This window comes from Lytechinus variegatus, chromosome 5 (assembly GCF_018143015.1).
Source record: "Lytechinus variegatus isolate NC3 chromosome 5, Lvar_3.0, whole genome shotgun sequence".
Lineage (NCBI taxonomy): Eukaryota > Metazoa > Echinodermata > Echinoidea > Temnopleuroida > Toxopneustidae > Lytechinus > Lytechinus variegatus.
Genome location: NC_054744.1, coordinates 4,042,608 through 4,058,002, shown reverse-complemented (window position 1 = coordinate 4,058,002; position 15,395 = coordinate 4,042,608). Strand labels below are relative to the sequence as shown.

Below are 15,395 nucleotides of genomic sequence, written 5' to 3'. Positions count from 1 at the left end.
TGGTTTGCTGAATTAAGTGGATAAATTTTAAATGATTATTGCTGAATGTAATTGATGTATTTCTCCACTATTTTCTAGCGAATATTCATCAATTGTCTTTGAATTAATCTTATTTGCGGATTTTAATTTCAATTTTCTTCGCAATGGATAAGATCCGTATTAATTCTTGTGATAGGGATGACTTGTTACGAGTACCAGGCATTGGCTCCGCCACTGCCGATCGCATTCTTGCGTTACGCGAAGCTACCGAAAACATCACTCCCGAATTATTAGCTTCGGTCCCGCATATTCGTAACTTAAACGAAGTGATAGATGCTTTTGATTTTACACCTGCTGGTGCAGATGCACTCGCGCATATTTCACCGGTGCCTCAGGCACGGAGGAGAACTCCTCCACCGCCTATTGCCCCGTATCCTTATGATCGTTTTCCGGCACCAGGACATCCTAGGGCTGCATCCCTCCCGATAAGACTCTCTGACTCTACTGTGTCATATGGTCAGCAGGGACAATCCCTACCACTTGACATCGGTAGACCTCAAGCTACTAGGCCCATTGCGACACCGCGGGCCACAGTAGCTAAACAATTACAGGGTGCTCAGCAAGGAGCCTCCACACCCCAGAGGAATAAGGTTGAACAGCCCTTAATGGGAGAGGGGGGAAGGCAAACCCAGGGCGTGCCGAGAGATCATCTTGAAACAATCCCCGATTGCGGGGTACAACCGCACATCAGTGGCGATCCCAACGAGCGCCATCGCGCTGGCTCCATGGACGAGCTACAGCATATGTATGGCGAGCCAAGTGGTCCCATGGACGAGCCACTGCATTCATATGGCGAGCCAATTGGTCCATCTGCCTTCCAGACTGTAAAACAGTCTCGCCTTCCAAGGGAGCACTCCATCCAGGAGGCTTCACATCTTTTGAGAGAGTTACTTTCTCTGTTTCAGATGGAAGTGCCCCCAAGGCAGCTGAAAGAGGATCAATTTAATGGGTCGTTTCCCCGAAGACCAAGGGATGATCTCTATTATGATCGATGTACTCATATTCGTGATCGATATCTCCCTGACGATCGTGATTGTTATCATACTCGTCAGACTTATGATCGGACCCCAACTCATGCTCTAAGGGATGATGATTTTTATCCCAATCAGGGTGGAAACCAGAGGGGATATTCAGCATCAGTAAAGGTGTCGCCGCCACCTGTTCGCCGGCTCTCACCACTGCCTCATCCCGAACTGAATCAGCCTCCTAAGCCGGCTCCTAGGTCCAATCAATTTAAGCTGGGTTCTGGACCTACCCGACAGAAGAATGTCTCTTCCGTTACAGTTCCAAAGTTCAACCAGCCAGAGCCAAGGCCTTCACCCAAACTTCAGGGCCATAGTTCAAACCGGCCCGAGATAGTTCCCCCCACCATTTCCTCAGGAAATTCAAGAATGCCTCCCAAGCCCGCTCCCAGGACATATTTACCTAGAACAATTGTTTTTAATGGTTCAGGGAGCTGGCACGCATTTTTTGCCAAGTTTACATCATTTGCCAATGATAGTAATTGGGATGAACAACATAGGCAAAACCAACTGTGTTGGGCATTAGATGGGAAAGCCAGCGAGTACTACGCCTCACTGATTAGACGTGAACCGGCCATAAGCTACTATGATGTAGTTCTGAAGTTGGAGAAACGATTTGCTCCACAGGAACTCCCGGAAGTCGCCCAGGTGCATTTTAATTATGCAAGGCAAACTTCCGAAGAATCATGTGTAGAGTGGGCCGAGCGACTACAGGCTTTAGCATCTCAGGCATTCCCCAATCTGCCCGATAGTTACGTGCAGAAGCAGCTTGTGCTGCGCTTCTGTCAGGGATCGACTGATCGCGAAGCGGGGCAGCACACACTAAATCATCAACCCCTAAATCTTGATGATGCCTTACGAGTTTCCCGAATGTTCCAGCATGCCAGACAGGCCATGCAAGGCAAACCTCGGAAGGACATCAGACAGTTATCTACCTGTGTAGACCCCTTTGAGAAGAAAGTGCGGAAGATGGAAATACCTGTCCCATCTTCACTTACTTCTCACTGTTCCGATCTTAGCCTCGAAACTCGAGTCTCCCAACTAGAACAGAAATTTGATTCGTTTCAGAACTCTGTCAAAGGGCAGCTAGACTCAGTCGAAGCAAAGGTGGGAACACTTCACTCTATGGTGCAAGGGCTCATCACGACCCTTCAAATGAGAAGAGACCTTCCTAAACCCAGATCGTCCCCAGGAAGGGCGTCCCCGGCCAGAGGAAAACTGAGGTCACCTGGCCCAGACAATCCTTGCTTCAAATGTGGCAAATCCGGCCATTTTAAACGGGACTGTCCAGAAGTAGAACAGTTAAAGACTGTTTCATTTGTTGGTGACGAACCGGGAAACGAGTTGGGATCGGAGGAACTAGCCCGACCCCGATCCACATAGCCCAGGGCACTAGTCAGAATTCTTCGCAGGTTCGTACACTAGTCCAGAAAGATGGAGTGCCCCCATTCCCTGCCTTACATAAAGTGACTGACGCAACTGTTGAATATAAGTCGGTAGTGTGCCCCACCTCTACTTCACCTACTCTTGCTTCCTCAGCAAAGGTAACTGAAGAGTTGAGGAGTAATACTGGTGCAGACTTCCGAGGACATACTCAGTTGCAGTCTACCCTGGTAGAAAGGAAGGGACAGCCTTCATCTAGTATAACCTGCCCATGGGTGCTACCTCCATGGCCCCCACCAGCTGAACCAAAATCGGATCACAGTTCATGAAACAGCAGGAGCCATTGAACTTTTTGTATTTAATGCCACTGGCCGAAACCTAAGTTGGAAATAAGGCATGGTAATTGGGGAAGCCTTAGGAGCTACCGCCATTAAACCAGACTTGGATCCACAAAATCCACCAACCTAGGACATTAAGCAAGTGCGGGGTGTCTGTTTATCTTCGCCGACTCCAATCCCTGCTCACTTACAGGGTCTTTGGGAACAGTCCATCGAACTCTCAAGGAATTACTGTTAGAATTCTTTGCCAGAGATAAATTTGACCTCGGGAAATTTACCGAAATAGAACATTACATTAACACGGGAAACGTAGCGCCAATCAAACAAAGAATGAGGCGCAACCTTATCACACCTTATCGGCCATCTGCTAACCGACAAGCTGGGCGGTTTGACCAAAATCTCATGCAGGCTATAAGGTGCTCCATTGGAAAGTCAATTGGAAAAGTAAGTCTTTCAAATAGCAAGGCCTATCACATCCACCCCAAACATGTTCATGCTTGGCCGAAAGACGAGCTAGCCATCGGATCTGATCTTCCGTCCGCAGCAGAATCAGGCTCAACGGAGGAGTTTGTTTTTCAGCTCAAACAGACTCTTATCCAAGCCCATGAAACTGCAAGGACTAAGCTCCGGACAACCCAGGAGCGCTTAAAAAGAGAATAGATGTCAGAGTTTATTGTCGTGAATTCCAAAAGAGGGATCGAGTTTACTTACTCGACACGGCCACTCAAAAAGGGGAAGACAAAGAAACTGTCTCCTCCCTGGAAGGGCCTATACCGACCAGGCTTACAAAACTCCCTCCCTACCTCTATTGCAACTCATATAGGAATTCCACGTCCGTTGTTAATCATGACAGGCTAAAGAAATGCCATAAGTAAACAAACGGACAATTGGATATTGATAATTAGTCCGATTGATCATAACAGGGGAAATCATGAGTAATTTACAGGTATTTCCACCTAATTTTTATCCATCTCAGGGAAACTGAGGAGGAAGTCATTGTTTGTAAATATTGTATATAAAAGCATTGAACTTTGTTTTTGTTTACAATTGGGGATTATGTTCATTTGTTTTTATTTGGTTTGTTTTTATTCGATTTTATATTTAGAGATTGGCAATTTAGAATTCACAATTTCAAAATATTTGCCAATCTATAGGGCCGGGGGGTGTGTTGCATAAAGGGTCGTTAAACAATGTCGCCTGGGTCTAACCGGCCATATAGACGATTAATAGCCCTTCACTCACATCCGTGCATGAATGAACATTACGCACGATGCGCCCGCAATACCCCCAAAATTACCCCCGACGATCGACGAGTGTCAAGGTTAACCAGTGAGAGTTCTGTGTCTGGAGAAAGAAGGTCAAGTCAAGTACGTGTTCAGCCGCAACATAGAGTACCAGTGGATTTACGCTGGACACCACGTACTACCGAGGGATATTATACACCTTGGAGCTCAGGGGCATTTATCCAGTAAGTGCCTCAATCATACTTACTTAATACATTAATTCTGAAAATGCACCCCTTAACAAGAAATTGGCATGTGAAACCCTACCCTTAAGAGGTACTGGAAACAAAACGATACTCCTGGCAAGTATTCCCTGAAATGAACCCCTAAACAAGTAAAGATATATTTTGTTATGTCACGTCGGTTTCACCTTTACACACCATTTTGGTTTAGTACGGCTGCACCTTCCACACCTCGCGCAAATTGGACTCTAAACACGTAGTGTTGGGGCAAAAAGGACATCCTTTATAAAACATTTTAATTTTGCTTTATCATCCCTGCAAATTTGACCCTAAACACGTAGCTTTCCTAGCAAAATAGATACCCCTTTTTCATTATTTCAGTGTTTTTGACACCCTCATCACGCTATGTATGCAACGTGCCCTACATGTATCTTGAAAAAGACATCCTTTTTACATATTTCTTTGGTCGCACATGGTATCCACTCTTCAATGTAAGTGCCCCCCCCCCCCGGGAATGATTGTCTGGCAGACTTGATACACAAATTGGGTAAAATGAGAATATCAACATAAATAAAAAAAAATGAGTTTGTGTCAAGGTGAAAGTATCATGCACATATTCAGGTGATCATCATTACATCCTCATTTATGTAAATGTAATTTGAGGAATGAGCATTATACTGATTAATGATAACACTGTCTTTGATAGATTTCTATGTTTGGTGATAACATTCCATTGAAAGTAAATGTTTATTCATGACCGTCACCTTGAGACCATACATACATATATATATATATGTAGCTCTGACCTTACGTTTCCATGCACGTTTGTAAAATAGAATACATGTGGCTTGGTCAAGAAATAATGGATAAGTGGAAGGTTAAAATATTAGAACAGTGGCGGATCCAGGGGGGACATCCGGCCCATCCCCCCCCCCCCCTTTGAGAGTCATAATCAAAACTGTTATTGTAAATATGCATTTTTTTTTACCCATGTGTGCCCCCCCCCCTCTTTTTGGAAGTGAGGACATTTTTTTTTTTTTGTCAAATATTCATCAGGAAAATGTGCCCCCCCTGGAAAATCCTGGATCTACCTCGGGATTCAATGATTGTCAGGTAGTCGTGACGAACACAAAAAAAAGATTGCCTTTAAGAAATTTCTATTCAAACTTCATCACCAGGGACCACAGTTGCTCCCAACTTTCAATTGGAATGTGATCCTTGACTTGGCTAATACAAAAATAATGGACATGAGGAAGATAGCATCTATAGACCTTCAATATGCCCTCTATTGATATCCACTAATACCCTTTTGGACTTTTGGAAATAACTGCCATCGTTGCCTGATGATCATGATTTCGTAAATGACATCCAATATCTCCATTGAATTTGACTCAGTACTGATGAACATATCCTTTATGCAGAATAAATCATTTCTGTTTTGCTGACCTCCTACTTGTTCTCTGCAGCCCTTTTCCTCTCTTGCTCGTAACTCCATTCTGTTTGACAATCTCTGCCTTTTCATCTTCTTTAGCTAGTGCGTTTATTTTACCTTTCTTGCGGCCCTTCACACTGGCAGCTTTCTTCTTCAAATCTTTTCCGGATTGCACACTTTTTGAAGTTCCCTTCCCATTCTTACTTTTTCCTTTCCGACTCTCCTCACTTTTCTCACCGCTTGCCTCTTTACTTGAATTTCTCCTCTTCTGTGATGGTCGTGGGGCTTTGGGTACTGCTTCTGTTGCAGAGGTAGTGGTCGATTTGCGCTTTGGTGGTCTTTTACTGCTCTTTTGGGGGGCATCAATGTCAGACCCTTCTTTCCTTTTTGACTGAAATAAGAAGGGGGAAAAGAAAAATTGTGTTGCTAATACATAATTTATCCATAACAAGGTCGTTCAAATTTCAAAACCATGAGTCTCGCTGATTTCATTATCTATATGCAATATGGTCTTTTGACCCCAGATGACCTTCGAACCCATCATCCTCATGAACACACATGTACTAATACCCCAAAGATCATTTGTAACAAAATGTTGGAACAATTTATGCACCATGACAGCTCATTAAAAAAACCTTTTAAACTTTTGTAACAGACTAACAGAAAAAGTCATAACTAGGTCTCGGCCAAACTTTGCTCAGGCGAAAGAAATATTAAGAACATGCATTGTTTATATTTTCAACTTTGCTCAACAACTTAAAATTTATATTTCAACGATTCAAGATGCAAACCAATATATAGAGTATGGCAGGTCCTATATTTTGCTCATTGATTGTATGCCCTTTCAACTTATCAGTTTCATATCCATCCACTTTGTCAGTTTCTTCCAAAAGGTAGTTGGTGCTATCATCGATTGGCCAATTTGGTTGACTGATGATTTGTGCATTTATATCATCTTCACCGCAAAATAATTTTGACCCACATTCTTTAAACACACATTAAAGGGATGGTCCGGGCTGGAAATATATCTTAATATACAGAGTAGAATTCACTGAGCAAAATGCTGAAAATTTCATCAAAATCGGATGACAAATGATAAAGTTATTGAAGTTTAAAGTTTAGCAATATTTTGTGAAAACAGTCGTCATGAATATTCATTAGGTGAGCTGATGATGTCACATCTCCACTTTCTGTTTTCTTATGTTACATAAAATCATATTTTTTTCATTATGTCATACTTGTGTGAATAATATGTCTCCCTTATAATGAAATAACGTGCAGCAATAAATATCTAATGTGCACTAAATCAGTCGTCAATCCAATTTTTCTCGTTCTTGGAGAAAAAGTTTGAATAAACCGAATTTCACATAATGAAATACAAAAGAACAAGTGGAGATATGACATCATCAGCCCACCTAATGAATATTCATGATGACTGTTTTCACAAAGAAACTTTAAAATTCAAGAACTTTGTTTTCGTTGTTATCCGGTTTTGATGAAATTTTGACATTTTGCTCAGTGAATTCTAATCTATATAATAAGCTATAAATACTTTCAGCCTGGTCCATCCCTTTAACAAAAGCCTTTTGGTGACCGTCCGGCTGAGCAAATGTTTCTCTTCAAATTATTCAATATCTGTATAGAACAATTTGGGGATTAGGTAAACTGCAGTAAAACCACACATAAAGCAAAAACGTGGACACAACGAGGCTGTTAGTTCAGGTGCCTACCTTCACTGTAGTTTGTACATCGTCAGTGTCAGTAGCCTTTGGACGTTTCTTTGGACTTCTGATGTTGCGAGATTTTTCATCTACAAATGGTAAAAGAGACATAGACGACAACCGGTCAGTGCTAAAATATACCAAGGTCATTAAATCTACTTGAAAAAGACATGTTATAAGAAATTTGCATACAAAATAATCATGTGTAAATGATTTGTGATTTATAATTTGTGAAAATGAAGGATCCCACTAAAAAGCAAAGCTTGTATATTGAGGGCTCCTCAAAATATGACAAACAAGAAATACATTGAACATATACAATTTTATATATATTCATGACACAAACCATTGAAATATCACAGATCATGAAATACTCATAAATTTCACTGTGTCCATACACAGTTTCATCTTTAAAATATTGATTTTGTACAAATACCAGTATTTTTGAGGTAAACAAATTGTACTGGATCATGTTCATATCACAAAGCAGCAATAACCTTGGTATTAAAATGCCTTGTGTAGAAGGAGAAAACAAGAATTCAAAATGGAGACAAGTGGAATGCCTCTGGCCGTCTCACCTGCATCACGCGGTTCAATATAGCAGCAGTGCTGACTTTGAATACTACTCTAACTCGCACAAGATGTTCAATGATACATGGTTACTCTTATGTCCACTTTTTATGAACTAGACCAATAAACTTACAGAGATATGATGGTTATTCAACAAAAAACCCAACATGGCCAAAGTTCATTGACCTTACATGACCTTTGACCTTGATCATGTGACCTGAAGCTCGAACAGGATGTTCAGTGATACTTGATTACTCTTATGTACAAGTTTCATGAATCAGATCCATAAACTTTCAAAGTTATGATGGTAATTCAACAGATACACCCAATTCGGCCAAAGTTCATTGACCTTTGACCTTGGTCATGTGACCTGAAACGCGCACAGGATGTTCAGTGATACTTGATTACTCTAATGTCCAAGTTTAATGAACTAGACCAATAAACTTTCAAAGTTATGATGGTAATTCAACAGATACCCCGATTCGGCCAAAGTTCATTGACCCTAAATGACCTTTGACCTTAATCATGAGACCTGAAACTTGCACAAAATTTTCAGTGATGCTTGATTACTATTATGTCCAAGTTTCATGAATCAGATCCATAAACTTTCAAAGTTATGATGGGAATTCAACAGATATCCCCAATTCGGCCAAAGTTCATTGACCCTAAATGACCTTTGACCTTGGTCATGTGACGTGAAACTCATGCAGGATGTTCAGTGATACTTGATTAACCTTATGTCCAAGTTTCATGAACTAGGTCCATATATTTTTTAAGTTATGATGACATTTCAAAAACTTAACCTCAGGTTAAGATTTCGATGCTGATTCCTCCAACATGGTCTAAGTTCATTGACCCTAAATGACCTTTGACCTTGGTCATGTGACATGAAACTCTAATAGGATGTTCAGTAATACTTGATTAACCTTATGGCCAAGTTTTATTAACTAGGTCCATATACTTTCTAAGTTATGACATCATTTCAAAAACTTAACCTCAGGTTAAGATTTGATGTTGACGCCGCCGCCGTCGGAAAAGCGGCGCCTATAGTCTCACTTTGCTTCGCAGGTGAGACAAAAAACTGAGCGAAATTAGACAAGGAGTCTTACCATCTGAAAAATGAGAATTAAATAGTTACCTTTAGGTGTCATTGGTCCTGGTGGTCCTGAAAACCAGATGGTCCTAGCATTATGATCTACCATGTTCTTCATCCCGTCCTGATAGTAACACTGAAGCCATTTCATGAAATCAGAGTAGTCGGATGCTTTACCATCGGCAGTGTATCCACCAGCGCCTTCAAGAATGAGATAGCGATTTGAACGAAGATTTTTAAAAAAAGAAAATATTGGAAAAGTTTTCTATTCATTATCCTATGTTTGGTGGTTTGGAGAAAATGTAACAACACGGACTTGATACAACTGCAATGCACCCAGAACAGATATGCAAGACTAGTTCTTAATGCAGACAACACAACCACCAAAGAAACTCTACTTACCAGTCTCGGATGGCAAAGTGTTGACAGAAGAATTAACTATCAGTACTGTATTTCTGTCTTTAAAATACTTAATGACTTAGCACCCTATTACTTGAATGGTCTTGCTACAAAATGTCCCTTCTATTATGTAACCCGCCATTCTACATTAAATCCACTGTTCATACCAGAACCCTGTACTGAATTTAAAAATAGGTCATTTTCATTCGTAGCCCCCAGTATCTACAACAAAGTACCAACCTATATTTGTACAGCATTTACACTCAATTCTTTTTAGACCCTAATACGCACAATCAACCTGTCATCATTGTTAAAATAAGGCAGAAAATTCCTGGTTCATTTTTATTACAATAATAGAAGCCAAACTATTTATGTCATGCGGGTTACCAGTTTCCTTTTCCTTTTTCATGCCTTGTTTTGTTATGATTTTAGTTACATGCAGGTTTTTAGTTTAGTTTAGTTTAGTTGAATTACATGTGTTGTTTAATTTCGTGTAGTTCTATCTGTATGGTTTTGTACTTTATAAGTTCTCATTTGTATGAAATATTCATGTAACAGGGCTCTTTTGAAAAGCAGGCCTCTTTGCTCTGAAAGGATTACCCTGTTTTTTAAAATAAGATGGAAAAATACATGTATATCAAACAAGAATTTTAAAGCATTTGCAGTCACAAGGAATTCTGCTCATGACAGTATGCCTCTAAAAAGATGGAAGAGATTATTAGCAGGAAGGTGTTTTCTTATCCTCTCTGCATTCCTGCATTTTCAAGCATTGTATATATTCAAAAGTATGTTATCAAAAAACTAATCATTTTGAGTCATTTCTAAGGAATGATGTCTCATCACAATAACAATGGACAAAACTGAGTAGTCCATACATAAAGATGTACCAGGACATCTCATCAAACATGCCTTCCCGACAACTCCTCCAGCGATCATCTCCTATGAAGAATTTTAGCTGTTTGGAGGAAAGCTTTGATTCTTGGAGGACAATTCCTCTTGTGGAGCGTTGTGGCCCAGTGGATTAGTCTCCGGACTCTGAAACAGAGGGTCGTGGGTTCGAATCCCAACCATGGCGTAATTTCCTTCAGCAAGAAATTGATCCACAATGTGCTGCACTCAACCCAGGTGAGGTAAATGGGTACCTGGCAGGAATTTATTCCTTGAAACGCAGCGCGCGTAACAGCTGCACTGCTAAAGCCAGGGTAATTATGCTGCATATACTGTAGAGCGCTTAGAAACTTCTGAAAAAGTGTTAAGCGCTATATAAGCAAGTATAATTATTATTACCATAAACCCTTGTGTTCTTGAGAAAGTTTTCCTAAGGTTTTGAAAAAAAAATCATAAAGAGTAGACCTGCATTATAAATACAAAAAATTGTTTTAGGAATCCATTGCAGAGAAGACGGACATGACTATTCGGGATGTTTAAGAAGGGCTCACCTATAGCAATAACCTCAAGAGGCACTGTGTGACACAGATGGAGTAAATCTGGTTGCGCTCCTTTCTTTGCTCCTCCTTTCATTGGTTTCACATCAGGTGGTTCAACACTCAGTCCTTCCAGGACGGTTCTTGCTTTCTCAAACGGAGGGATACGCAACCTGATACATGAGGAAACAAAGATTTCCTATATTCATTCTAATTTCTATACAGATCATGCAATGATGGTTATCCTTTGCCATTCTTTTAGACAATAACAGAATACAAGCTAGCTCAAATGATAACTTTCTTGGTTACAGAATTCAATATCAGCTAGTTATGTTTAAATTATATATATAAATGTGTAAAGTTATACATGTACAACAGCTTTTGGCAACTCTTTTTTATTTAAATATTGTAAAGAAATGGATGAAGAGAACAATGGTAGGCGTAGCTTAAATCAAGGTTCCCCAGAGCTATCTACCCGGCAGGGACATTTTTTCGGCATCACCAATTTTTCCAAAGGGTAGATAGCTCTGGGGAACCTTGATTTAAGCTACGCCTACCATTGTTCTCTTCATCCATTTCTTTACTATATATATATATATTGGCCACTTTTAAGGATCAGGGTGACATCAATATGACAAAAGATACAAGTGTAGATTGTATTCTTTGAAAACTTGAAACAATGGAATATCTACATCCCAATTAGGCAATGCTATTTATGTATTTTTATGACTCAATTACTTAATTATTATTCGTAATAAGTATCAAATTATTTTTGGTTATCTTAAGACAGCATTCATTGAGCCTGAAATTTAACCAAGAATAATGCCTATAAGTATAAGGACACATACGTAAGGTCGAAAGTTTACTTGTAACTTTAGATAGTCTGTGTGTGTTCTTTTAGCATACTAGACTAGACTTAGAAAACCAGCTTTTAGATACATTTTCTAAGCTGTTTTTTAAGGAATGGCCCAGGCTGAAAATGTTTATATCTAAATAAATAGAGTAAAATTCACAGAGCAAAATGCTGAAAATTTCATCAAAATCGGATAACAAATAACGAAGTTATTTAATTTTAAAGTTTATCAATATTTTGCGAAAACAGTTAAATGCACATCATCATAAATATTCATTAGGTGGGCTGATGATGTGACATGCCCACTTTCCTTTTTCTTATGTTATCACATGAAATCATAAATGTTTCATTTTTACATACATGTGTAAATGATGTGTCTCCATTATGATGAAATAAGTTGAAGCAATAATAAATAACTAATGCACTTAATCAGTTGTAAGTCCAATTGTTTTAGTTCTTGGTAGAAAAATGTTGAATAAACCTGATTCCATATAAGATATGAAAGAACAAGTGGGGATATGACATCATCAGCCCACCTCATGAATATTCATAAAGACATGTGCCTAGAACTGTTTCACCGGAATAATGCAAATCTTGAAAATTCAATAACTTCAGTTATTTGTTATCCGATTTTCATAAAATTTTCAGCATTTTGCTTTGTGAATTTTACTTTATTCATTGAGATATAAATATCCCCAGTCTGGACCATCCCTTTAGGAATGAACATCTACCATTTCCTCATGTGTCCTCATTCACATGCTACCATGCTGTTAATATTGGCATCAAGTTTCAGCCATGAGCATCGTTAAATATACATTCACAGAGGATGTTGAACTGCCAACCTTGCCAGATGTAAGAGGATAGGGGAAGCAGGGCCAGGGACAACTGACAGCCCCCCCCCCCCCCTGGGAAAAATAATAATTAATTGAATTAATTATTTTTTTCATTTGTATGTGTGAATTAATAATTCACAAAATTTGAAAATAAAAAGAAATTTTGTAAAAGTTGCAATAAAACATGAATAAATCCAAAATCAAAACCATAGTTTTATTGAAAAGATTCACAATCAAACCTGTAGAGAATTTCTGCTCGCAGATAGTTGCCGATTCCATTGAAGAATTTCTGATTCAGCAAAGTCTCACAGATTGGCTGATCAAAAGCTGCATTGTTGATGTTCTCCACCACTTTAGACCTAGGGTATTAATTACAGATTGGAGACATTGAAATTCTTAGACATACATGTACATACATGTAGTACACAGCAGGACAGCAGGGCTACACAGAGCTTAAAGGGGAAGTTCACCCTGACAAAAAGTTTATTGTAAAAATAGCAGAAAAAATAATAAAAAATATTGACGAAGGTTTGAGAAAAAATCATCAAATAATTAAAAAGTTATTAGAATTTCAATTATTTGATTTGTGACGTCATATGCGAGCAGCATTCCTACAAAGCAAATGGTAAAAAATCAATGAAATGTCATTTTCTCAGAAAATTGAAAATGGTTTTCACTGTACCTTTTGTATACAGTAGGCAAATTATTTCACACCCGATCATGAAAAGAAAACAAAATTAAGTCATCAGGAACCATACAAAATTTGAAATTCATGCATTTTATATTACATAACACATGGGACAGCTGCTCGTTTATGACGTCACAAATCCAAAACTTTGAACTCTAATAACTTTCTTACTCTTTAACGGACTTTCCTCAAACCTTCACCGATATTTTTTACTATTTTTTCTGCTATTTTTACAACAAAGTTTTCTTCAGGGTGAACTTCCCCTTTAAAAGAACATCTAATTCATAATTTGCACATGCACAACTACACTGCAGTTTAGATTACTTGTATAACAAAACTGTAAAGAAAATGATTACTTTCAAATCCAAAATTGGTTGATTGATAAGATTATAGCAGACTAAAATTCAAACATTAAAAATCAACAAAATGAAATGAACACAATTTTATGGAATTCTTCCATATAAAACAATGATATTGACAATTTTAGATAATTTACACTATTTATCATTTGTAATTTCCAGGACATAATATTAATAAACGATGATGATACTGGCTAATTTCCATTTCTCAAAGAAGTCCTATTGAATATTTCTTTTTCCTGACCATAGATTTAAACTTTGAAAATTACAGTTTTGATACCATGAATAAAAACAAAATTTTACAATTCAATTTGAAGCCATACAAAATAACAAGGTAAATTCTGAGTCGTCAAACCAAGATAAATCATCTTTACAGAAAATATCATTCTGCCTCCCCAAACAAAATTCTGGCTTAAAGGACAAGTCCACCCCAACAAGAACTTGTTTTGAATAAAAAGAGAAAAATTCAACAAGCATAACACTGAAAGTTTCATCAAAATCAGACATAAAATAAGAAAGTTAAGGCATTTTAAAGTTTCACTTCATATCACAAAACAGTTTGCACATCTTGGTCAGTATTCAAAATTTATGAAGGAACTGATAACATCACTCACTATTTCTTTTGTATTTTACTATCTGAAATATTTTGATTTTCTCATCATTGTTCTAAATGTGAAATGAAGTTTCATTCCTCCCTGAACATGTAGAATTCCATTATTTTAACATTCTGTGCTTCAAAGAGGTCCTAATCATCAAATTCGTAAAGATTGAAATATTGTATAATTCAAACAATAAAAAACGAAATAGTGAGTGACATCATCGACTCTCTCATTTGGATGCAACTATTTTGTTAACTATTTTGTTAAAAATAAGCCGAAACTTTGAAATGTCATGATAACTTTCTACATACATGTACATCCAGTTTTGATGAAATTTTCAGCATTGTGCTTGTCTGATTTTTTTTCTGAGGTGGACTTGATAAACACCTAATGCCTCACCTGAATGCCTGATACTCGAACATGGGATCAGGACCACGGTTTTTGGACCAATCTGCACCAACCTCCCAACGTCCAAATCTGCGAATATCAACATAACTCAAGACCATTGGAGGTTTATCATTGGTGTAGAATTTCAAATGGGCGTGCTTGTGGATGTCGTCCATTGTGGTGAATTGGAAGTTTCCAGACATCCCAAATCGAAATAGGATTTTTAGTGTCTCAGGAATCTTTAATTTCTTCTTGTCATCTGTCTCGTCCTGATCCTGGGTAGTGATCTTCTTCCTTCCTCTTGACGTTTTCTTTTTCTTGTCGCCACCGCCATCGCTACTTTCCGATTTTCCAATGTCAACACGATCGAGCTTTGTCAGCGTAAGCTGCATCTCCTTCCCCCGGGAGGCCGCGGCGATGGTGTACTCTGTCGCGTCGAATTCAACGTCGCTGCACTTGTGCACCGGGTTCTTTTCAATTTTCCCACTGAAAATGCGCCCAATGCAGGATTGATTTACGAATCTACTGGCCAAATGAAGCTCAGGACCTTCTGGCATGATGGATTTTTCGATTGATGGCCACTATACAGAATTTTAAGACAACCTTAGAGAAGCTCAAGTCGGGAGCAGTGGGATTGAACTCAACATAACCTCGTGCAATTGTTTATCTTGCGTAATGCTTGTTTATGGAAAGCCACAAGTGCTTTTGTAGATTTAAAGATTAAAAAACAAGAACCAAATAATGAGGAGTTACAAAATGTATGTAGCAGAATGTTTTCATAAAAATTTTC

General features: G+C 38.6%; 1 protein-coding gene across 1 annotated transcript; it reads right to left on the bottom strand.

Annotated features, from left to right (window-relative positions):
* Positions 1-5,262: 5,262 nt before the first annotated feature.
* LOC121415099 (endonuclease 8-like 1) lies at positions 5,263-15,181 on the bottom strand. Its single transcript, XM_041608194.1, has 6 exons — positions 14,618-15,181; positions 12,812-12,931; positions 10,902-11,059; positions 9,109-9,264; positions 7,410-7,489; positions 5,263-6,070 (listed from the first exon to the last, which is right to left on the bottom strand). The coding sequence occupies exons 1-6, from the start codon at positions 15,160-15,162 to the stop codon at positions 5,675-5,677; spliced, it is 1,455 nt and encodes a 484-aa protein (XP_041464128.1). The 5' UTR covers positions 15,163-15,181; the 3' UTR covers positions 5,263-5,674.
* Positions 15,182-15,395: the final 214 nt, after the last annotated feature.